The sequence below is a fragment of the Pseudoliparis swirei genome, chromosome 10 (genome assembly GCF_029220125.1).
Source record: "Pseudoliparis swirei isolate HS2019 ecotype Mariana Trench chromosome 10, NWPU_hadal_v1, whole genome shotgun sequence".
Taxonomy (NCBI): Eukaryota; Metazoa; Chordata; class Actinopteri; order Perciformes; family Liparidae; genus Pseudoliparis; species Pseudoliparis swirei.
In genome coordinates, this window is record NC_079397.1 from 15,122,013 (window position 1) to 15,148,330 (window position 26,318).

General features: G+C 40.7%; 1 protein-coding gene across 3 annotated transcripts in view; it reads right to left on the reverse strand.

Annotated features, from left to right (window-relative positions):
- atp2b1a (ATPase plasma membrane Ca2+ transporting 1a) overlaps positions 1-25,995 on the reverse strand; it is a 39,512-nt gene extending 13,517 nt beyond the window's left edge. For all 3 annotated transcript variants that reach the window (XM_056424444.1, XM_056424443.1, XM_056424445.1), the window contains exons 1-11: positions 25,905-25,995; positions 16,933-17,434; positions 7,563-7,760; positions 7,003-7,260; positions 6,735-6,860; positions 5,210-5,359; positions 4,612-4,650; positions 2,558-2,698; positions 1,858-2,072; positions 871-1,113; positions 549-790 (exon numbers count right to left, since the gene is read on the reverse strand). In XM_056424444.1, the coding sequence (XP_056280419.1) occupies positions 549-790; positions 871-1,113; positions 1,858-2,072; positions 2,558-2,698; positions 4,612-4,650; positions 5,210-5,359; positions 6,735-6,860; positions 7,003-7,260; positions 7,563-7,760; positions 16,933-17,125 (1,805 nt within the window). In that variant the 5' untranslated portion in view covers positions 17,126-17,434; positions 25,905-25,995. The remainder of the gene's footprint in view (positions 1-548; positions 791-870; positions 1,114-1,857; positions 2,073-2,557; positions 2,699-4,611; positions 4,651-5,209; positions 5,360-6,734; positions 6,861-7,002; positions 7,261-7,562; positions 7,761-16,932; positions 17,435-25,904) is intronic.
- Between the last annotated feature and the right edge of the window lie 323 nt (positions 25,996-26,318).

A 26,318-nucleotide genomic window follows, 5' to 3' on the forward strand; every position in this document is an offset into this window, starting at 1 on the left:
AATATAAAAGTGTAGAGAAGCAGGTCAAAAGTATATCCAGACGGAGAAAGGCATTTGAGTAATGTAGATAGAGGAGGAGATGGGTGCAGTATCCTAAATTAATAATATTATTTAGATGACAGCAGAGAAGACAAAGCGTTGGTGAGCTGCAGTAATAAGAGTTCACACTAAGCCCTCTGTGGGTTAAGAAGAAGCCAGCTTGGTTAAGAGGCTTATTGAGTTGTTACCGGCTCATTCTCTCAGCGCCTGTTTTTAAATCTCAAAGTAAGGGGCTCAGGTGGGATGCAGTTCAACTTCTTAGCTGCTTAAAACATAACATATATCATTTACTGCAAAGTTTGGCCGGCTGGAACAAACATTTTTTTTTTTTTTTTAAATCACTGGAATAACCTTTAATTGAGAACAATGTGGACAGAACTGATCTCACTTTCACATCAGCGGATAATTTAATATTTATTTCACATCGATGTTAAAAAACCAGGAGAAACACGAATAAAACCATAAAACGAAATACATAAAACAAAGAAGAAAAAAAAAATGTTTCTTACTTTTTCAGGAGAATTTCTGAGGCCCCTTTGCTGAACATACGGTAGCTGCCATCAGCCAACTTCAACACGGTGCTCATCGACTTGCGGACCGAGTTGAAGGTGTAGACTTTGTGCAGTTTCTCTTCGGGGATCTCGTTGCGTATGGCCTGGTAGTCGTGCTTCAGGGCGGTTGAAAAGCCGAGCAAGGCACATTCCGTCTTGTTGCCCACTTGCCGCGGCAGGCCCCCTTCTTTCTCTGGAGACTGACGGAAAAGGTGGGAAGAAGTGAGTCGGGAAAATTCATGAAGAAACCAAAACGACGCATTGCTTTCATCGGGCCTACCATGATCTTAGTAGTGTAGGCGCAATTGACTGCGATACCCAGAATCAGGATGTCTAAAATGGAGGCGGGGATGTTTTCTGGTTCAGGGACCGTCTTGTAGTGCTTTTCCGCGATGAAGACCTGCACCACGGTCATGCGGTTCGTGGTGAGCGTACCCGTCTTGTCAGAGCAGATGGCCGTCGCGTTGCCCATCGTCTCACAGGCATCCAAGTGACGCACCAGGTTGTTGTCTTTCATCATTTTCTGCGGGAATATGATGAATCAAATAATTAGCCTTCCTGGACCGGCGGCAAATTAGCCCGCTGCAGGTTCTTTTTTTGGGGGGGGGGGGGGGTCCACAATGATGTATATGTTGTGAATACTGTATTGGTTTATGTAGATGTAAATGTGTACGGATGGGTGTATGTAAACTGTAGATATATAAATGAAAGGAAATTGAGAGCCATACAAGGGGAGGGGTGGGATGGGGAAAAGTTTGTGTAATATTTTTGTTTTGTCTTGTTTTCTCCTAATGTTAAAAAAACCATCATCCTTGTGTGGTGTTTCTATAAGGTTATAAATTTGTGTATTTTCTTTTTTGTAAAATAAGAATTTCAGTATAAAAAACTGTAAATGCTTGCTATTTCACCATAAATATCCTGTAAAAATGTTTTGTTAATACAAATAAATCTTTAAAAAACAAATAATTAAACACACCTAAATTCAGTGCGATAAAGCAGAGATTTAACAGGATATTTGTTGCACTGGACAAAACTTTTACATCTGGGGAAAAATAAGTGTGTGTAAAGGCTAGAAGCTTGAAACGAGTAGTTCCTTGATTGGATGAAGCCGTCTGGTGGCCAACAACTTCAGCACAAGGGATCATAGCTTGGATTTAAGGTATCAATTAGCAAAGTCTCCTTGTCTTAGCCTGGCCGGCTAGTTTTAATAGGCTGAAGTGTAAGCTGGTCAGGATTGGCCACAAGCCACTTGGCTAGGACACTTTACCTTAACGGAGTATGCCAGGGAGATTGTGACAGCCAGTGGGAGGCCTTCGGGAACAGCCACCACCAGAACAGTGACGCCAATGATGAAGAATTTCACAAAGAACTGAATGTAAATGGGAGTGCAGTCCTTGACCCAGGGCAGATTCTGGATCCAGAAGGTGTCTACTGCAAATAGCACCACCAGGATAATGACAGTGATGGCAGACATCAACAGTCCTGAGGGGAATAAGAGAACGAGAGAAAAGAAAGGAGAAGAAAAGAAGAAGAGGGTCAATTAATAATATCTTCATTTGCTAGAGTCCGTCGATTGTAAAAATTATCGGCTATCGGCCGAGAACATCAAACATTATTGAACCAGGGTTCTTACACATTTTGACCAATGGATTTCCAGGACTTTAAACCAAATTTCCATGCCCAAACTGAAATCTCGGTATAAACAAGAAAAAGAAAATGTTGCGTATTGAGAGCGTACGCCGGCTTATATTTTGAGCGTCTTTCTTTAAAAAAACATATTAATTATTTCAAACTCGGCGTAAATGAACACGTGATAACAAATTTCCATGACTTTTCCAAAACTTTTATGATTTAAGTTTTTTCCATGACTTTTCCAGGCCTGGAAATGACCATTTTAAAATTCCATGACTTTTCCAGGTTTTCCATGGCCGTACGAACCCTGTAGAACATATTGTTGTCCAACTCACCCGCTTTGCCAATCTGTACGGCTAGTTTGGTCAGTTTGCCCTGGAGGACAGACTTCTCTTTCTTTGGCGGGCCAGTTTTCTTCTTCTCCTCATCACCGTTCAGCGGCTGCATTTCCATCGCAGCGCCGTCCTGTGCTTTAGCTGCAGCGAGGAACACGATAAAAAGTTGTTCAATGACACAACCCGACCGTTGCCGTGATGACACGGCAGTGGAATCGAGTGACGCACGCACTTTTAATGGATGAAATGTGATTTTGGTTTTCATAGTCAAACATTCTAGGATTTATTAAAAAGCAGCGGACCCGTCGCTGTAACACATCAGCAGAACCCAAAGAACACACACGAGCTGCGGGCTTCAATCAACCACCGCGCGGAGCCGATTTAGATTTGCCTTTAGAAAACCTGAAATAAAAACGTTGCTGTTACACCAGTGAATAAATTAACTGTTTTCCGTCAACTAGCAAACAGAATAGTGTTTTACTTCATTTAAATGACAAAACTGTATTCTAATTTGCTATACTTCTTGTTATGGTTGTGTTAGGAGTAACACGTTTATCAACAGGTTGGCACTAGATCTGACACCAAGATTATTTGATTATCTGATTTAGCGTCACAGCAAGTTGCGTCAGATGAGAATACAAATAAATACTGTATTACACAACAAAGCACTATATTTCACGTAAAAAGAGATGTCACAGCACTCAAAAGTCGAAGCATCTTTTCTTTTTTGATTCCCTTTTATCCATGAGACTTGGGAAATGTCACTGTAATGATGTTTGCAGTGATCCGACTTGGAAGTTTAATTACCATACACCCACCTCGAGATTTAAGTAAGAACAGGTGAACTCGCTAGTAGCATTGGGATCAATCTGAGGAATGACCTCCTCAAAATCGACAGAAAACCGCAGCAGTTGTTGCCCGTTAAATTCCCCATAAATCTCTTTCATCTCTTTCTCAACATCCCTCAGGACCCCGGTCCCTTGTGTGCCGAACTGACAGGAATCCCAAACCCACATCTAACCAGGTAACCTTGGAAACGCAAAGCCTCCAATGGCAAAGGAGGGGGGAGAGGCAGCTGACACTTTTCGATCTCTCACTTTTGATGAAATTATTACTTTTTGGCCGTCATACCTGAACATGTCCAATTTGTCGATGCACGGTGTTGTGCATGAATGTATGTAGCGGGAAGAGGTAGGGCATTAACACTGGGCTACTGCAGCTGCTGTGGACTGAGGCTTCTTTTGCTTTTACATGGCCTGTGTAATCTCAGTCTAAAGGATTACTGTTGATTCCTGGCAGGCAGAGGGAATCTGTGCACCAGGGACTCGCGCCAGGGTTGTGGTCACAGACCCAAGCACAACTGATCATAGAGTCGCGGCAGGACTACACGCCTGGCGAGCTGGCCGAGTTACCGCTAAACGGCCTTATTATCATTGTTGTCAGTCGTGTGGAATTGCGCAGATCCTAGAGTTTGATTCAAAATAGTTCAAATTGGGGCATCAATAGAAATACTATTGTGGGGGCCAGAGAGAGAGATGGGTAGGAAAGCAGATGTTCTGGCACCAGAATTGCTGCATGGCTTTAATCTCCTCATCACTAATCGCTATAACTGGATTCAGTTGCACCTGCTGTTTAAAGCGCAATGTGCCAGGCAAGGACGAGAAAAGAGGAGATAGACAGAAGAGAGGGTCAGACAGTACAATGGATATGGGCAATTACAGTAAGTACCAATAAAATAACATGCAAAAACATGCAACTCGTCATTAATTGCATAAAGCCACTCCAGCCAATTATAAACAAATTGAGGCTTTGACTTATATCCAGTGCTATTACATGAGAGGGAGCCATTGATAAATAGGAAGACTAACACTTTAGTAAGTGATTAGCTTTGTGAGGCAATTATATATATATATATAAATATATGTATGGATATATATACACACATATATATTTATATATATAAATATATGTATGTATATATATATATATACACACATATATATTTATATATATAAATATATATATATTTACGTGTGTGCGGTCAAGCAACTTACCTTTCTTACGATTTTCCACAGATCCTTCCTGCTTCTTGACTGTGGAAAAATGCACCGTCTAGTCAGTTGTAGTACTTAAAAAACAATTGATGGGCAACACACAGTCAATTTACTCTTAGCCACGACTTCAAATAGTATGTATGTATATTTTGTGGATAATAGTGTCAGTTGTTTTTGATCGTTCTTGCAAAGCAGTAAATCTGTGACTGTATGACAGAACATCAAACCCTTTCCAGCATCAGCCTGGACTGATGGAAATTAGAAAAGCTCATTTTTAAAACTCTGTATACGAAAAGCAGTAATGTTAATCAATAATGAAAAGTAACTGCAGGATCTCTTTCAGCTCAGCCCTCGACCTAGAATCTGCTCCTAAAGAGGGCCCCAAACTTGTTTAAGTAGTCACACCTGTGTTATTAATTCACATGCAACTCTGTCAAGTACTACACTTTTTTGCACAGGCTTATTTATCCCTTTCTGTTTTTAATATAAAAAAGGTTTTCATGGAACATGATGGATTTTTTCATTCAAAATACAAAACCATGTGGGAAAAAACTCCAAACATGTGAACAAGGATGGGAAATAAGTTAAGGATACTAACTTTTTCTCTGTTTCTTCTTCTCCTTCTTTTTCTTTTCCTCTTCATCATCATTCTCAGCGGTCCCAAGTAAAGTAAATATAATTCCAGTTTGAGAGTTGACACCCACAGCAGTGACCAACATTTTCCCTGAGCCTTCCATCACATGGGTGCCTTTGGACAGAGGAGGAAAATAAAATGTAAGTCACTGAGGGAGGGAGGGAGAGTATGTATAGTATCTGACTGAGACTTTGCTCACACAAGATTTAATTTATTGCTTCACTTTTATTTAGGTTTAGACTAAATGTTGAGCAAGACTCCCCTGCTAACTGAGAAGGTGGTTTAGCCACACTTCCAAGTGGCTTATTCTGCTACACACAAGAAGAAAATAGGTTTTCAAATAGAGATGATGAATACAAAATAAATGGTGCGCATGAAAAAGAAACAGTCACCGATGCAATTGTTCTCCGAACCATTAATCAAAAAGCCAATCGTCAGTCTGGGTGAATTAACGGGAATCTGAGGCTACAACAGGACTCTCCAGAGATCTCTGGGTGTGCATCATTTTGAGAACACAGGAACATCTTGTCGATTTATACAACAGAAGAGAAAACAAGTTCAAGTCAGATGAAAAAGGGAGTGTAAACAGAGCGAGAGACTGAAAAGTACAAAGCATTTAAAAGTTATCTCATGCCCGTTAATTTGAGGATGCCTTCCTTTCATTCGTGAAAGTGACTGCAGAAGGGATAGAGCCTCTCTGGAGGGAAATCAAAAAGCAGTGTTGGAGCAATGCACGCACTGCCTCACTCTTGGAGTCGTGCCAGTAGAGAGCCAGATGAACCAAACAAGAAGTGTTCTGCGGAATTCCTACACACTTCTTTTAGGGTTCTGGGTGAAGTGAAAACAAAGCTATGCGACAGCGTTGTGCACACGGACTCCTCACAGCAAAACTGAGTCCATCACGACTTTGCATCTGGGGAGTTTGGCATGGCTGCTAATTGAACACCGAGCAGCAGGATAGGGTCCCCATATAACTTTTAATTCTAATCCGGTTCGTCACTCGAGACCTGCAAATTAACATCGGGGCAGGAGATGTGTACTCCACTTAACACTGATGAATTCTTGGGGTTCAATCATTTTCAATTTGCAGCTGCAAATGATAATTCCTTGTTAATTCTTTTCAACGTTTTTCAATTTGTAGCGTTGTACATATCGCACGATTATTGGTGATCATTAAATAATAAACGTAGGCGTCAAATTCAACATGATAATATCCAATTGCCTCTGTCAGAATGCCTGTCTATATTAGGTATATTTTAGAAGCTGAGGGACATTAAAGATGTGTATTGAATTATTTAAATTCTTCAGCTCAGTTTTACAGATAGATTATTCATTATAAATAGTTTATTTTTAGTATTAAGATGCCTGAAAAAATAACAGTCAATGTGATGTTTTCAATCAAATCACAACCTTCATTGTCTTCCGTCAATAAACAGCGAGAACTTCAATGATTTAATTCATGTAAATTAAAATCGAGGCTTCACGTTACCGGATAACAGCATGGGATCTTTTTGTTGCGTTTTCTTGACAAGGTCCGACTCCCCCGTGAGTGAGCTCTCATCGATCTTAAGATCGTTGCCTTGGATCAGGACTCCGTCAGTGGGCAAAAGGTCACCTGAAACGCAAAAACACAACTTTAAATTGGAAGATGAACTGCTTTTGTAATTTTTTTTTAAAAATCAACCTTGGATTACACGGCATTAACCATTAACCCACAAAGAAACACGACTCCAATACAAATCGCTATCCCTCCTTACCATATTTTACTTGTGCGACGTCGCCGACTACGATCTCAGCCACGGGGATTTGGATAACTTGTCCTGCACGGACGACGGTAAACTTCTGCTCCTGCTCGATGCGGCTCTGTAGGCCCCGGAACTGCTTCTCTTTACTCCAGTCGTTGAACGCCGTCACCAGCACCACGCAGACGACCGACAGAAGAATGGCGACGCCCTCGATCCATCCTGCTTCTGACTCATTTTCATCCTCCGCACCGCCAGCTGCCCTTCCACAGTCTGCAGAGGGACAGGGGCCAATCGGAATACAAGTTCACCAACAACTCTCCCAATAAATCACCCTCTCTTATCACATCCTCCCATCGCTCAGGCACAATTACATGTACACATTGAGAGGACTAAATGCAGTGTAAAACATTAAGAAAACATTATTTCATAAGATTGTACCATGAAGTAAATAAATTAGACGAATGAGTCAACTGACAAACATTTGTTGAACATAGAACATGTTATCCATTTCAAACCGTCACATGGATGAATAAAAAGAAGAGTAAACAGGATTGTAATGAAGTGATGCTTACGTTCTCTTTCGGCATCTGGGGGTCTATAAAAAGAAAGTCCTAGTGAAAGTATTGCTGCCACTTCTAGGATAATCAGTGTGACATCTTGTAGCGCCTCCCACACTAACTGTAAGAAAGTTTTGGCCTTTTTGGGCGGTATTATATTTTCCCCAAACACTGTTTTCCGCTTCTCAATATCTCCAGGCTGTCCACTTAGACCTAGGGAGGGAAAAACACAGGACACAAGCATTTGATTGGTAAGATTTTCATTTTAAAATCGGTCTTGAATTTAATATTCACGTTTAATGTTCGTGTTTTAGCATACGAAGCTTAAATATTCACACCCAAAATTCACATCCTGGTTCACAGGAGGACAGCTCGTCTCAAAAAAGTAAAAGCCAGTGAGCTGGACTCTCATCCCTGGGCCTCCAAAAACATTATGCTCGAAAAAGAATCAGCATTTCTGACCAGACACAATGGAGGTGACAATGCTGAACGACAATGACACACATTCTGTGTGCATGTCAAACATGTTCACCTCTTTAGATTAGATTAGATAATCCTTTATTAGTCCCACAATGGGGAAATTGCAGGATCACAGCAGCGGGTGCACATTAGAGCATTAATAAACAAAATACAATATTAAATGTACAGAGGAATACAAAATATATATATATACAAGGTAGTGATTAATTTGATTAATTAATTATTAATTAATTAGTAATTAATTAATTAATTGATTTCAGGTGTGCAACAACAACAAAAGTGAAACCAGACGTCATGTCTAATCCCATAAACTGCCTTTTTTTTTTACAAATACAATGCCCAACGGACGAGGGAGCTGGAATCAGCTTTAGACTCGCAGGTGCTTTTGTCTCCCGCTGCCCTGTCCTGTTGTGGCGTCACCTCTCTGACACGTCACACGTGTGGTTGGCTGGAGACGCATTCATCCATGTGCACAGAGCGCATTCTGCAGCCGGCCATTCAAATGCCTCCACGTTCGAGGCACAGTCATAGATTCAAAAGGGCCTTCGCACATCGGATGATGCGTGACGGTCGTTTCAGTTCTATTCATGCCGACTGTGCGTGGGTGGCTGTGTAGACTGGATGGAGCGGAGTGTGTGTGTGTGTGTGTGTGTAGTGCAGCAGAGAGATGGTGGCGCAGAATCGGGTGGGTGGGGGTGGGTAAGGGAAGAGTGACTGTGTGAAACTGCTACGGACCGGAAAATGGGGGTGGGTGGGGATCCGGGGTGAGGGTGCAAGGGACTGAGACTAAAAAAAAAAGAGCGAAGCGACCAGTTTGGCTGCAGGGAAGCTGCATTTGGAAATAGCAGCGTCTTAACGGGGGATCAGTAGTCGACGTACGGACGCACGGAGAGAGGGACAGACGGGCGCACGAGAAGCACAAATCGCGACACATTTGGATAACGAGTGTGTGCAGTGAAAACAGGGAGCGAAGCACGTTGTTTGTTTGTAAATGAAACATTTCCCTTTCGGAAGCGCTGTCAAACTAGAGCCGGGATGGAGGAGTCGGTCAACAGAATCTCTCGTCATTTTTCGAGGGCGTATCGTCTGTTTTCAGCTTCTCAAATGTGAAGGCTGGCAGCTTTTCTCATCATGATTGGAACAGAAATATATGTTTTAAAACAAGCAACATGAATAGATTTAATTGGGCCGCTGTGAAAAGAATTAAACAATAATCTGGAGATCAAAAATGAAAATTACAGTTGGTTGCAGTTCGAGACCGCAGTTAGATTTGGGTTCTTTCAGTTAAATTAAACATATTAGTCTTTCCTTTCACTCCAATAGTGTACAATATAAGAGCACTCAAATAACTTATATTGGCTGGATATTATTTGTGACCATAATTGTGTGTATTTTCTGATATCCAACCCAAGCAACCATCAATCCCATCTTCTTGTCATGTTATAAATAATGTTGATAGCTTTCTGAAAACAGGTGAAATGTCCAGCCCCCATCAACTGTTATTAAACTGCAGTATAAGTGTATTTTGGGATTGCCTGGTGGATTGACAAAATCAACATTAAAGTGATGGTTTCATACCAAATCTAACAATGATGCTTGAATCTGGTTTGAGAGTCATTTTCTAAATTAAACTTTACAACTTCCATCATTGTAATGACCAGGATAATACAATACAAATACAGTAATAATGGGGAAGCAACAACAGATTTTCATTACCAATTAATCACTTCAACAGTTATATATGAATAAATCAGCATGTAAATTGAGATAAATCAATGCAAAAATGTCACCAAATGGTTGTTTTGTCTAACTTACAGCGTAAACAATATGATCAAAGTTGATGTAAAAGGCATTTCTGTAATTTCAGCAGACTGGTGCATGCCATGTTATATCATGTATTTAGATCTAATTAAATGAAAACAAGGTCTATCCGGATCATCTTGCTTTACTTATTGCTCACTTTGAAAATATTTCTGATTGAAGAAAATAAACCGTAATTAATTGACATTACAACCCGACACTAACACATACTCTTCTAAGGGGGGGGCGGAGAACGATGACTCACACGGCAAATTGAAAAGGCTATGAGGTTAATCCTGCATGCCTGTTGCTGCTCCCTGGGTGTCTTTCACCGTCTGCTTTGATTCTCTACGCATCTAATGGAAACACGCTGACAGCTAATACCCCGTTCAATTTGACACCACACCTTTCCTTTGCACGAGAGAAATAAATACAAGTGACAGAGGACGATCCCTCCGTTGGATACACGAACAGAAAATAGGTCGGCCTCGGCCCCTCGCATCATTTTAGCACCCAGAGTGCGTCTCAAGTCAAGCAGCTAATCATTAACCATTTAATTTGGATGCTTGTCCCCAGCTGACCCCACCAGGTACCGTCACTTCAGACTCCAGCGAAGGGGTCAAGGAGGTACGCCTTCGCTCTGGGCCTGTCGCAATTGAATGAAACGGGGTCACAATTCTTCTTTAACTGCAGTTACATACACTACCGTTCAAAAGTTTGTGGTCACGAAGAAATGTCCTTATTTGTCAAAGTAAAGCACTATTTTATCCAATGAAGATAACATTAAATTAATCAGAAATACACTCTATACATTGTTAATGTGGTAAATGACTATTCTAGGTGGAAATGTCTGGTTTTTAATGAAATATCTACATAGGTGTGTGGAGGCCTGTCTCCAGTGTTCTTATGGTACATTGTGTTATCGCCTTAGAAGACTAACGGAGGGTTAGAAAACCCTTGAAAACCCTTTTTAAGTTAGCACAGCTGAAAACAGTTATGCTGGTTAGAGAAGCTATAAAACTAGCCTTCCTTTGAGCTTGACGTTTGAAGAACAAAATTAATATTTCAAATAAAAATCATTATTTCTAACCTTGTCAATGTCTTGACTATATTTTCTATTCATTTTGCAAATCACTTGATAAATAAAAGTGTGAGTTTTCATGTTAAACACGAAATTGTCTGGGTGGGTGACCCCAAACTTTTGAACGGTGGTGTAACTGTGCGCAGGCTGGGATGTGCCAACACACTTCGTTCAGTACAATGAGAGTCGAGACCCTGCTCACGGACAAACTATTTCAAAGCAATCTCACTTCCAAGAGAATAGGTTTCATGCACATAACACGCTGCTTTGTGTAAACAGAATGTAGCAAAGAGGGAAATCCTGTTTTCTTTCTTGTGGTAGACTTCAACAGAAAATCTGGATTTAACCAGACCCCCGAGATGGGAACTCTTGATGAGAATAATTGCAGTAGAAGTGTGCACTACTTTACTTTCTCCCGAACGCCAGCAGTGACATGTTAAGTGCATACAGAGCGTTTACATTGTGCTTTTGGATTTTCACAAGAGCGTCCACTAAATTGCTAGTTCACTTAAGAATGCGTTCGTGTGTGTTTTGTTAAGAAGATGTTCACATTGCTGAAAGGTTAACCCAAAATCTGGGTATGGTAATATGATATTACGCTCATCAGAGTCTAACATGGATATTTGGATTCCCATAATAGCTGCTCAAGTTATAGTATTACTTTAATCATGTAAAGAGCAGATTATTAGATTGTACACAAAGGTACTTCTGGGTAGCAAATTAATTAAATATTTCATTTACCAGGTGGAGCAACAAAACAATGCTGCACCGAGGGAGACAAAGTCACATGCTAGAAGTGTCTGGTCACTTCAACAAGGTACATATTTCACTTTACCTATTATTTTAGAAAATCACTTGGGTTTTATGAATACAAAAATAATCTTTGAGGTCATTTTTCTTTTGGAAAACTTACATTATCAATCATACTCGTACTGCCTTTACTTCACAGTCCCATTTACAAGTGATCAGGGAATTCTGCGTGTTGCACATAAGCAGATTATGTGCTCAACAAATGGAACAATAGTGCCAATAGCAAGACCTCTCCCCCTTTTTTACTAGAGCATAATCATTTTACCTCCAAAAATAGTGTAAAATGGGTATTATCGGGTAATTTAACCAAATATTTAACGCACAAAACCCCGCAAAAAACCCTACTTCTGCATTCTGGGAACACCACTGAATCGGATACAACTGTGCCTTGTAAACCATCCTGGAAACAGGCTGGGCTAGATTACGAATCGACAAAAATACCAAACATCTGAATGGTTTGTACTAAAGAATCTGACCAACTACTCAAATAGACATTACCAACATAAATCATGACTGAATTGTTTTCTATTTTGCATCTGAATGTTCTAAAATCACCAAAATCATTGTTAATAACTAAATACAAGGTAAAATACAAATCACAGTTTATAACAAAGATTATAAATTGATCGTTGCACCACCTCAGTTCCCACTTAACAGCTCGAGTAACCGGTGTAGGGCCGCGCCGTATGCTTCATCTACTTACTGGCTAAAGCCCATCTAAGCACATCATTTTGAATTCAGACATGAAGACAAGCGACTCCGATCCCCTGAATTACTAAGTGTGAACTATAATTTAACAGCTTCTCATTGCATGAAGGGGTGAAGAATGATAGATACAGAGAGCCTGTCTGCTTTTGAGAATTGCAGACCAATTACATAAGCCTCTCAGCCGACTGGATCAATAGGCTGGACCCCGAATATTTGACCAGAAATCTCAAATCAACATGGAATATCTATGAAAGGGGAAAAATAATATTAATGCCAAGTGACCTTGCCCATTTGACAAGTCTCATTATGCAGAGAAAACAGAAGATCCCTTTGGAAATAAATACAAATGCTGTTGTGTCAGTACAGTTTGCTGAAAATATTGATATTATGGTGTTTATTCATTTCCCAAAATGATAGATTACACATTACAGATGCGTTGCACCTCTGTCATGACTCATGACTCCTCCACTTCTGCAGGTATCTTTCTTAGTCATGTTTAGGCATCTACGGGCCAGCTTTTAAGCATCAACTTGTTTGGCTGCCCAAAATAAATCATCCCAAGCCTAAACACAGACATCTGGGTACGCTTTGGAGTACAATAGGATGACCCTGAGCTGTGACATTAAATGCTGAGAAAATGTGGTAAAAGGATAGGAATTCTGTTACAATACTGCAGTGATTTAGTGTCGCTCTTACAAGCAGCTGGGGGACTCACGAGAGACAAATAAAAAAATTAAAAAAGGAATGGTCACAACTGATTCAGCAGAAGACCGTGAACAATAAGTGGACGCCATGCGGCAGCATGGCTTCCCTTGATGTGGGACTTGCCATTGACAAGAACGCCAGCTCTGCCTACTTTAAGGGTTGTTTTTTATTATCGCTTTTATTATCGTTGTTGTGATTATTAAATGTTTTCTGTTCCACGCCGACAGTCAGTAGCTTCCCCCGCTGAGAGAGAGAGAGAGAGAGAGAGAGAGAGAGAGAGAGAGAGAGAGAGAGAGAGAGAGAGAGAGGAACAGTTTATATATTGATTCATGTAAATAAGTGTATATTACGTGAAAATATAAAGTTATTTGCAAGCAGAAACACGAGGAATGTTTGTTTTTTACGTTCTGTGAGTCTGTCTGTCTGTCTCTCTGTACATCTAGTATCTACAATAGTAATGAAATACTGCTTTTTTGTGTTGTGTAATTATACTAACTTAAAGGCCCTCTATCATCAAAAATATACATGTAATAAAATTAAAAATTAAAAAATTAAATTAAATTAAAAATTAAAAAATGAAATAAAATAAAAGAAATAAAATAAAGGGGACGAATAAAGGTATACATCATATCATACTTTCTTCTCCATAATGAAACTCAATAGAGCCTTTTTACAGGACCCTCCCTGCCTGGTGAACACCCACGTCATTCAATCTCACTGCCCCAAGTATGACATGGAGGCTTCCAGTTAAAATGTGTCACCTCCAAGCCCAAGCCGAGGTTACCCTGGTGACAAATCACTGGTGTTATTTTCGCATGCGTGTTTGACGAAGCTCGTACAAGAGCCACATTATAAATTTGCTTACTAATATGAGAAGTCCTCCCCATGACGAGTAAACTGATTTGGATGCGTCAAAACGTGACGGGGTTTTTCTCGTCGGTTATATAAATCTTCGAAACATATAATCAGAGGGAGGGGGAGCCGAGACTTAGCTCGTACTTATTTTATTCCGTTTACTTATTGAAGTAGAGAGAGCGCCAGAAAAGGACACCGTCTGCATGCACAGAGGAAGATAACAACAGGCCACCTGCGGGAGCTTCAGGTATTGGTGAGCTCTCTTTTTCCACAACACAAGGGGATCCTCACCACTATGGAAACGGGATTTGTTTTGAGAAGTACAGCACACGAGCAAAACTAGCAGGAGAAATGTTAAAACACAGTTGGTTAAAATCAATTCAGACCATTGTATAATGCCGAGTGTCATCCCATCTCTCTCAAGCTAATAAAGGCAATAAAAGTCTTACAAATGTATGACCTTGAAAAAAGTTATAATATGTTCTACTCTTGATTATTGGGCTTCAGGCTTTTATTATATTATTGTACAGCAGTGTGATTGGGTTAATGGTGTATGAGTCAAACAGACTGAAAGGTAAGATTTGAATAAGATTTTAACAATGTACATTAATACTCCTTAAAAAGCACAGTAATTAGCTATTTTCAAACTCAGAGCACTGTATGTACTTATGAAAATAAATCTGAATCACAGCCCAGTGAGTTGAAATCTAACTAAACTGGGAATGGTAGATAACCAGCCTTATATGGTAACATGAAGAATTGCAGTACTGATAAATTACATTAGACCTATTTCAGGAAGGCCATGCTGAAAGCTAGTCAAAGTAGAGTGCAACAGAAGTTCAGTCAAACCTTTTTGGACCAAAAAAAAATTAGCTTGGAAATGTAAAGGATTAGCAAAGGATTGTTCGCGAAACGACCAACCAACTAATTAGAAATCCCTTTTCAATTGTCAAGCTTCTGTAATCTTAAACGACGGCTTAATTTCCCAAGCTAATGACGAATGGGCCGATTGAAACTGGAAGTGTCAAAACTCAGTGGCTGCGTACTTATTGGAACTGCACCTTCTGCGAGCGCTCGCTAAATGTGGACCAAAAAAATACAAAAAATGCCATTTTGTAAAGTAGCAGGCCATTTTATAAAAAAACTGTTTTCATTAGGAATCTAAAAACAATCCAACATATTCTTAAAACATGTTTGATGTATATCTGCAGATACAGAAACTGACGATGTGCAGAATACATATAAAGAGTGTACATTCAGAGCAGAGGTTTAAAGTAGTTTTACATTCCAAACATGTTTGCACTATTATCTTACCTCCTCTAAAACCTACACACAGGGTTCTTACACATTTTGACCAATGGATTTCCATGACTTTTCCATGACTTTTCCATGCCATTACAAGTCATTTAGCAGACGCTTTTATCCAAAGCGACTTACAATAAGTGTCTTTCATGACTTTAAACCAAATTTCCATGACAAAACTGAAATCTCGGTATAATCATGAACAATTTATTGAGAGTGTACGCCGGCTTATATTTTGAGCGTCTTTCTTTAAAAAAACATATTAATTATTTCAAACACGCCGTAAATGAACATGTGATTATAACACATTTCCTTGACTTTTCCAAAACTTTTATGATTTACGTTTTTTCCATGACTTTCCAGGCCTGGAAATGACCATGTTAAAATTCCATGACTTTTCCAGGTTTTCCATGACCGTACGAACCCTGTACACGGCATCCAATACTGTGCCACGGCGTCTTTGTGCGAAAGATCAAAACGCTGAAAAAGCTGATGACAATCCACACTTTTTTTTGCAGCACAGCCTAGGTTGAATGAACGGGGAAGGACATGTACACTCTCACTTCAACGAAACCACCGATGTCACTCATACCACAAATATGACGGGACTCACACACAGCTACATGCGTGTTTGGACATCTCACACTCGACTTCTATTTTCTCTCCAGTTCCCATTGGTTTACCGGCCTGTATAACAGACAATGAAAGCAGCCAAGGAGACTGCTCGGTGTGCCGTGTACACCATGTTCTCAAGGAATTAGAAGGTCAAGAAGTAAACGTAGCAATTCTTGAATGAGAGATTATTAGAGCAGTCATATAGTTTGGTATCCACTGCTTTTCTTTTTGATCCAATGTAGCACAGGACATTTTGTTGTGCTTGCTTTGAGACACTGCGTACAGAGGAATACTGCAGCTACAGTGAATATGCGGGGCCGTTTTAATCTGGGCTCAAACTGAAAATCCCCTCCCATAAGAGTTCAGTCAAGGTCATTTTGGCGATTAGGCGGACTGTCTATAGAGGAACAACTCAGAGAGAGAGAAGGGAAAAAAGAGAGGGGCAGTCAACCACCACCGCCTTAGCGAGGTTCTTCTGCAGGAGAACTTGTGTAATGTTTCCGAAACTCCCTTCGATCTTCACGGTGAGGAGTTTGGTGGCGCAGAGGAGACATCCAAAAGATGAACTCACTCCTTCCCTTGAACATGTTCAAGTCATTACTAACCAGCCTTACAGCCTCCCGTTTTGTCCGCCACATGTGGGACATTGACCTGCCTGCAGCCTGGTGCTGTGCCCAGGCAGACAGCTGGTATGTCTGCAGCACAGAGACACACAGACACGCACACACAGAGGTGAAAAGGGAGGGAGGGTGTGAGGGACATATCCACATATCCTTGAAATAGAGCAGGACTGGCCCAGGTCAGAGCCCGCCTGCCCGGCCACCTGTCTGGCATACGAGTTTTCCAAGGAAGTGATGTCAAGGTATCCACAAGGTGGAGGATATGGCCAATGACACGCCTCCGAATTTATGTATGCACCCCATTATCATTCCGACAGCACTCGCTCCGAGCACCGAGGTGAAAACATGCTGTATTTCATTCAATTAAACAACAGCCGTTATATTGAGTATAGGGGAAACATTACTCTACCATCTGTAGGTGATGTTTTTAACCGGCGGCAGAGTCCTTGAGTATCCTCATACGAATCCGCAATTTTGCCTATCGCCTCCGGGCCTCTCAGTTCCATAAGGGCGCGTAGTTCAGTGAGCGTGCAGCCAAACTCTCCATCGTGGTTGGCCTCCGCCATGGAGTTCTTCACCCCGCTGTACGAGTTCTTCGCCATTGTCTCGCCGCCTCTCCTCTCTAAAAGTGCTGCTGCTTTGGTTCAACAGTGGGAGTAAAAAAAAAGAAGAAGAAGAAGGAGGAAAAAAAAAAAGTGTTGTCCTGGAAAAGCTTAAATCCTCAAGAGAGCAAACGCAGTGGTAGTTCCCATAAACAGCTGACAGGTTCTTCAGAGGAAGCTGGAGTCACACGGCAGGTAGCGGGGCAGGGATATTACAAAATAAGCCATTTCCCTTGGAAAGCTGAGTTCCTAGTCTTTCATGGTGACCGAGGATCACCCACAGAGGCGGAGATCACCATGAATGCAGATCTGAAAGAGAAGAGCAACAAAAAAATGTGTCAGATCCTTACTGAGTGTTATTTCATGTACAGCGGGGATCCCCATGCATTTAATAATATCACACCGACAACTCATGTCTGGGATTTGCACAAACTGTCATTTCATGTCTTATGACACTCGGGCTGGATTATGCATCATATCTGAATAGCTGTGTTCTCACAGGCAAGCAAGCCCACAACGCTGTGATTTTAGAAGGCTTGCAATGTAAGGATTCATGATTTATTTCTTTGTCGTCGTATCCAAACAAATGTGGCTCTTTATAGATGGACACTTTTAATATTGAGCCATTACCAAGAGATTTGGATTAGCTGTACTTGAGTTGTAATAAAATAATAATAATTTTGTCGTCTGGTCAGAACTCTTATCAGTTAATGTGCACTCTGCTCTCAGGACGTCAGCAGAGCGGTACATTAGCATTCAGTCATCAATCTGCTCGGAGCTGCTTACAGGGTGTTTCCTGCATAGAAAATGTAAACACGCTGTCGTCCTTTCCCCTCTGCGATGTTCATCTACTGTTGATAAAAACCTCCAGCAGCCGTTTCACACACAGCCACGGCATCTCCTCGTTTGCATTTGTTGGATTCAAATCGGTTTACTGCATTTGATTGTAATTGCTTAATATTACTAATGACAATACAGATAACTATTCAAGATAACTGATCGAGGCAATTACTCATTTCTGATAAGGATGCGCATTGAAATCACTTCATACACTAGATTGGTCGGAACTAATTTGCTGTTGAATAAGCAACCTACTCATGGACCTTTGATGGACTCAAGGCCAACAAACAATGAGACAAAATCATACCTGCTGAACAAAAGCAAGCATATTCTCATATTAAATTAAACATTTGTTTTCGTCTAATATGATCGCTTGAAAACAAAACACAAGCTCTAAATGTATGTACTCTAAAAAAGGAGTATCAGTCGGCGATGCAACCTAAAATTATATAAGCACAACACTCACCAGCAACATTCTGTCTCAACCCAGTCAATCTATTTCAACAAATGGGCTTTTTTAATAAATGGTCTTTGTTACTATATTGTCTTACACGGCAAAAGCAAGCCTTTTCTCTATTTTCTACAGTGACGTCACCAGGGCTTTTCAGCTCGCAGCGCTCGGAGTGGCTTGTGCTGGATGCAGCATATTTTTGCTTGAGGTGGCCATATAGGCTTTGTCGAATACTGCATTCTGATTGGGCAATTAAGGCATCCTCCGGTCTGTTATTTCTGCATGGCAGACCTCTGCTGTGAATAACAGATCAGCTGCTATGAATGCAGTTTTGATCTCCGTCCACGGTGAAAGGACTCCCTTTCGGCGGAAGTATTAATCTAATTTTTGAAAAAATAACATATGTTGGCATCAATTTTTTCAAATTATTGACTTCTTTAGGAAGTAGGTGTGTAAAAAGAAAAAAGTAAATTGCTTTATAGTTTTCTTTTTTTTAAATCTTATTACTAACCGTTACATATGTTGTCAGATATATATTGATCATTAGAATAATTCAATCAGGTGTTAAGTAAAGCATTGCAGTCAAATCCTTTCAATAAATACTTAAAAGATTATATCACATTATCCCGCCATGTCATTGATAAAGACATTATCTTTAATCTAAATCCCCAGCAGTGTAACTGGTGGGGTAACTTATTAAGCAGGGCCCAAATGACTGAATACCTCAGGAAAGGCCTTCTGTTTAATCCAATTAAGACTATCTGTGGCATTAGGGAGCTCCATGGTCCTCTACATGGGAGAGTCCATTGTAATGAGAGTCTGCTGTCCATTCAGCTTTAATCAGCCAACACAATGAGGCCGATTCATTTACGTCCACCAAGTTGAGAGGAATTTACTGCAGCTCAGACTGAAACAGAAACACAGAACTACGAGAAAGAAAATTAGAAGTAGGGCAGGTGGCAATGTTTCATAGAGGTCTCGGTTCTTCTTAAAACCACGGAAACATATTATTCACACTGCACAGGTAACCTGGACTCAGTCATGTGATCCATAAAGAAAGGCACCAGTGCACGCATACAGGGACGTTTTTTGCGTCGCCGTTAACCCAGCTAGGGAGATTTTACTCTCTTTTTACATTTTCGGTTAAAACAAACACCAAAAGATGTTTGAGAGAACACAATTCGTCCGTCTGTACACCAAACAGGACTTCAAACATGCAACTTCATACTAACATCCAACACTAAAAGTATGTCAGAACTTTGAACCGGGACGCCGATGCAGAAGGAGAGAAAATGCAGCATTTAGTATTGCTAACTGCACAACTGAATGCTTGCAGCTTATTCCATTGAGTTTCTTGGAAACTATTCTGTCACATGTTGAGATTCTATTTGGAGCCATCTGCCATGGAAAACAGGACAGAATTTATTATTTATTACACAGCATAATTATAGGGCCGGGTGTATTACTGAGGTGGGAGAGATCACAGAAATCTCTATTTTAAAGAGAAAACACTTCTTTACCTCTTGTACTGACCCCAGGTTGAGGGGGAGGTCTTCAATGCATGTTGACATCTTTCCTTATGTATTTATTACATCTTGTCCGGCATTTGCTCAGTTATGAGACAGATCAGACATATTGGCGTGCATGTTCTTTCATTATATGTTTAAAAATTGTCAAATCCGTAAGTCAGTTATGCAACATCTTTATGCTGCCCAATGACTAACAAGAGAAGTCTCCCATCTCTTGGATTAGAGTCATCCATACAATATGTTCATCACAGCTGAACACATTCAAACATTAATTGTTGTCGACAGACTTTGGTAATAGAGTATTTTGTATCGGTTTCTGTCCCAGATCAAATTCCATAAAAACTGAATATCAACGGCATTTTCGTGCTACTGTAATATTATTAGTAAGTCCACACACACCACTACGATGGCACTACTGCATCCATTATTTCCAATGGCTTGTGCGGTTTAATCATTTCCCATAAAACTGTCTCTTACAAATTTAATTAAGAGAAAGTAAAAGTAGAAAAACTGACTCGATAAGAACATAGAAAAAAAACGACTTGTTAATTTGTAATGATTCAGCAGCCTATTACCAATTCTCAACGATCACATCCTAACACCGTTTCACTACTAAGAAGAGTTTTTTGTTCCTTGTGCCCAACTGAAGCCCTTTTTTTACAAATCCCAACAAAAGGACAAGTGTTTTTCAGGAGTCACGTTTTCTTTTTGTCATCTTGCACCGTGCAATGCCATGTTGCCTTGCAGTTGTTTCATTGGACTCTGTGGGATACGTCTTCAAGTAGTAGGAACATTTGACTCGTCTTTGGTGCCACATGGGCAGAGCACATGTGCAGCCTATGGTAATGAATTCGATTCTCTGCCCTCCCCGTTTCCCTGTCCTCGCGTCTCACTCTTTGCGCCCTCTCCCACATTCACACCCCCTAACCCCACGAGCAGCAACAGCGCCAAGATGAAGGTTAGTGCCAACATTTGCTGCGCCGCGACAGTTTCGGGTTGCGGAGCAGGTCAGATGTCACAACAGTGGAAAAATCATTGTGATTGGATCTCCAAGCCAACAGCTGGCATGATATGGTTGAATGACAGAGGCTAAGGTTAACCCTTTCCACACAACGGCAGCAGAACCAGAGCGCGGCGTGAACGCAAGGTGGTTGTCCCAAAGGACCAGTGTCCTGGAAGTCTCCTCTCTACCGGAGCTATTTAAGGCTGCCGTCACACACATGCACACTAAATCCCCCAGCAGAAAGGTCTCTGCAAATGGAAACAAGTGGATCGGAGAACAGTGGTGGCCATCTCACGAATACATACGGTACATGTCATTGTTTCGACGCTAAGGAAACCCTCTGGCAGTTTGGACACCTCTCCGTGCCAACAGCTCGATGCAAGTCAAGGATAGCAATTCTAGGGATCCCTCTGCAATGGAGCTGCCTAATGCGAGGGGTGGTATTTTTAGCTTCCCCTAGACTACCCCTTCCCCCGCACCGCGAGTCGTTGCTGAACTGGGTCAGGCCATGTAAATGTGGAGGGTACAAAGCAGAGACATCCAGTCCTCCTTGCGCTGCACGGCTCGGATCTGAGAGCGCCACTTCACCCCCCGGACTGGACCCGCTACACGGCTCTCGAAGGCCGTGGGGCTGCCAACTCCGACCAACAGTCAGAGGTGTCACCATCAACATACTTGTCCTCTTCAGCTCCTTATGTAGGGATACGTAATGTAAAATGATAATAAACCATAATCGTTTAACTCTAAAAGGTGCAGCACACACAAACGTGTAGTCAGTGTACAAGAATACTTTTGAAATTCGAGTTTTATCTGATTTAGTTGAGAATAACCATTGTTTAAGTCATTTATAATGCACATCCAAACTAATGTTTCCTGCATGCAACACTGAAGTTGTTTTATGCTACGACAAATAATTCTACTTTTGCTGTTAAACCTTTTTGCAAAGAAAAATGTGTTTGTCCTCCTTTTTTTCAACAAATACGTGACAGGAATATGAAGAGAATACGCGTGACATCTTTTCCCAGTTTTTCCTCACATGGAATAATACAAAAGGACAGTTTGGTCACAAAATACATGCAAGTGAATCAATTGCTAGCATAAAACTGGTGCAATATTTTGTCTCCTTACATCATAACACAGAGGAGACATACGTTCTAGCTCTCGGTGCACATAAAAGGTACATTTTGGGGGGGGAAATCGACCAGCAAGTTGCTGCAGATTGCAAATAATTACATTGTCAAAACAAATCCATGAAAAGGGCCTGTCAAAAAAGATTAATTAAAGATCTCATTCAATCATTGCACGCTCAAATGAAGGGACTGAGTTGTCCCTTTTATGTGAGATCTTGTTAAACATGACAGGCACAATAAAGGCAATGAAATATAGCTAATGCGAAAGCTTGACTTTTTATGACTTACTTAGCATTTTAGTCACAACTGTATCGTATGCCACCGTTTCTTCACATTAGTACGCAATCTAATCTTTGAAAATGGTGAGATGCCATATGGCGCAATCATACAAAACAATTTATAATTAATTTGATTTGTCCTAACCTTTCAATATGGTAGAGTCGTCTTTAAACCGGGACTGTGATAGCATTACAATTAAATTTTTCCGTGAGAGGAAAGGACGGCCGGAGGGATGGTTTTATTTCGTCGTGACAGAGTCCTTCATGTACAAAAGGATGAAAAATATTCCAAAATTAAGCATCTTTCATCGAGGCACTTTGAAGATGAGAGGCTCTGTGTTCTTTGTTATGTGTTATTCTAAATAGCAGCTCAGTGGCCTGAGGTCACGCCGCCCGGCCGTTTGCTCCTCCTGTCTGACCTTACTGTCCTTACCATTACAATTTCAGGATGCACTAGAGTTGAGCATTAAAGTCACTTCAAGTCTGAAAGTGAACGCTGGCAAAGGGCACTTTTAAATAATTTTAATAAAACCAGCTGAAAAATGTTTATTCTTGCCATAAACATGCATCATAAAAATGTTTAAATGGTGTCTTAAGACGAAATAACAGAGGCTACCGTTATACCACTGGAGGGGTTCAATCTTACCATCCGTTCTACCTGATCTATAAAAAGGTCTGATAAAAATCATTTATTTTCATCAGACAATTTTTATTTAGCGACACTGAAGTAACGTCACCAAGATCTTTACAGCATGCTGAATATTACATGACATGGAAGATATTTCTTATAAATATTAAGAGACCTGCAGGGGTTGAAATCGTCCACTCGACCTGGTTTCAGAAAACTGCTACAACGACAGTTTGGATGTGTGTAAAAGATTACTGAAACAACTTTCCAGTCAATAATTTCCTGAATAATTATTTTTCAATTCCTTGGACGTTTGCAGACATTCATAGGACAACTACATCTTCTACTCTACTTTTAAAAATGACATGTTGTATGGCATGTCAAGCCCAATAGTTTTTCAGAAATGCTAAAACTAGGATAAATGTCTGCAAGACTGATGCGGAGCATAGTTAACCCTTCCAGCTGTTTTGATGATTAATGTATGATATTTAGCAGTGTGCGCCTTATAATTATATTAGTGTCAGTTTATCCAATTAGTTTGACCTTGTTTTTTGCAACTTAACATTTTTATGTTTAGTCACACATTTCTACTGCTTTGTATATTTGCAGGAATATTAGTGAACGATGTTTGGTATAACCTTGGACTTACAATACACACAGAGAAAGTAAGATAAGTCAAACGTCATAAGTAAATAGTACCATAAATATGTTGCATTTGTAGACTATATTTAGCATTCCATGTCAATGTCACCTAAAATTATTGACCTATCCTGGCTCGTCTTCAAAATAATGTTATATATTAAGCAGTAAAAGTGTCAGCAATAGTTGTTATTAACAATATTACTCTTTTTTGGGATGCTATACTTGTAAGTGACTGAAGTGCAGGGCACGACAATGACCATATCAAGCTGCTGTAAAGTCAAGTCAGTCCCTAACTCATCCGTGATGAGTTAGGGACAGACTTGCAGTGACTATCGCTATGTGACTGCAAAAAATTCCTGTGCCATGAGAAGCAAACCACACTTATTTTAACAGCAAGCTATGATGTTAATTAGTAGAAATAAGACTCTACTGCATGGCTAATTAACCTTGTGTGCTCCAAATAGAGAATGAAACCCCAGAGACTGAAAAGAGGGTCTTTAAAGGCTGTAAGTCTAGAAATGTAACACAATCAAACTGAACCACACAGCCAATGAGGTCAAGTGATCTTGCTCCCAAGATACTACCATTTTCCGAAATAATTTTTAAAAATACTGACTCATATCCTTCAGGGCGAGCAGTACAGGCAATGGTTTTCCATTATGGAAAAAGGCATGGTATAGCAAGGAATAAGAAAGGATATTTTGGGCATTCTTGAGTGACAGCAACAGTCTGAGTTGAAAGGGCTCAGACACAGCAACAGATAGTGTTTGATTGAATCAATGAACAAACCTACATCTGTGTTTCGACATGAAGTATCACTCGTTGCACAAACAGGAAAACAGAATTCAGACATTACCATTTAAAAAGGTAAATGAATGCAAGAAAATACTGCAAAACAGTCATTTGACTTGAATGCTTGCCAGTGTAAAAGCGTAGCTGACCATATTGCGTAATATATCTATTGTAACTATTCTAATCTACAGTGACTGGCACACCGTGTCTCATTGATTCACAGGCTATTTCTTAACTCAAATGTATTCAGATAAAACAACACTTTTCTGCAAACCACTGCAGGATCACAAGTCATTACACAAACACAGGAAGACACTGCAGCAAACCGGGTGCTATTTAATTGGATATGGAGTGATCCCTTCAACGAGACACCAGAAAGGTGCTCAGCAGCTGCACACAGGCAGCATTACCGGGTGCGACGCTATATTAAAATTGTCCATAAAAAATAAAAAAAAGGTCACGAGAGCATTATTGTAAGTGATCAACTTACATTAGGTGGAAAGCTTAGAGAAAACGTGATGCGTTCCGTTATAACGCATCCAACACCGGGTGGTATTCAACGAATGGATGCTCAACTTTGACGCCGCTGCTAGTTGCGTCACCGATATTCGTTAAATTAAACATGTACCGACTCGTCTCCAGTGACGGTCAGTCGACACAATAACTTAAATGTGCCTTGAAAGCTCCCCGAAATAGTCTGCGTGAGGGCGTAGAGTCCGATACTCGGAGAAGAGCGTTTTAAGCCCGTTAACGTGCCTGCCGCAGGTAAAGGTGAGCCCACGTGACGTGTAATAGCACAAATGACACCTCGGAGAGCGCGCGCCGCCGGAACTCTGGGATTTAAACGTTCAAATGAAATGCGGGTAACGTTAACCTTCTCGTGACGTTATACGAAGTCCTCGTTGTAATTATTTTTTTTCGCCCATTCTTCACGCGCAGTCTCCAAACGATGAGGCTCGGTGTCTAAATCTGCACGATAGACTGTCGCGTGGAGTCGAAACGCGCAAAAAAAAGAAGCCTTCCAGGCTACAGCGTACAGTTAGCCCACTAGCTCTTTGGCTTCGTTTATGCTGATTGAAAATAAGTGAAATGCACAAAGGGTACTTCTAAAAGCCTGACAAGTCGGGAAACTTGGCCCCGGGTAATGCACCAGTCAATGTTATCTTGGCACAATTAAAGAAAATCCGGTAGCATCCTGACAGACTCGGTGCCTGGGTTGAGAAAAAGAAAAGAAAAAAGAGACGCCCCAATGTCAGTAACGCTATTTCTTCAAGATATAACATCGGCTAGCGATGTTAGCTTGGTTTAAAGCTAACTAACCAGGGCAAGCTGCCCACCGGTGGCCGTCGTTGATCTTTGCACACATAAATGAAGACGTAACCGGTGAGGGTCTTTCTATGCAAACATCTACAACGCTCGGAAGCAGCTCTCGTGTTGCGGCATTTTGTCGCGGTAGCACAGAAATGACCCCCAAAAAAATACTCACTCCGTTCTCTGAAGAGCACCCCGGGTCCCTTTCCCTCTGTAACTCCCCCTCAGTCTCAGAGACGAGACTCTCTCCCCTGATCTGAGGTACAGTCCCGCCCACTGCGCTGTCACAGCCACAGACGAAGTCTCCAGCCAGAACAGTCAAGATAGTTACGCTCCCACTTGAGAAACATGGAAACACACGTCCATCTAACCGGAAACGCGTCACACGTGCGCACCACTGCGATTTAAAGGTTTACGAATAACGGGCACACAAAAAAAGAAGCAAACTCGTCTTAATACAAAGTGATTAAAGTCGTCGATCATAAAAATATCATGTTATCTTACAACAGGTGCAGACCAAAGTATCTGTGTTTTCTTTTTAATATATTAAAATAATTCAAATTATTATTAAAATTAAATATATATTTAT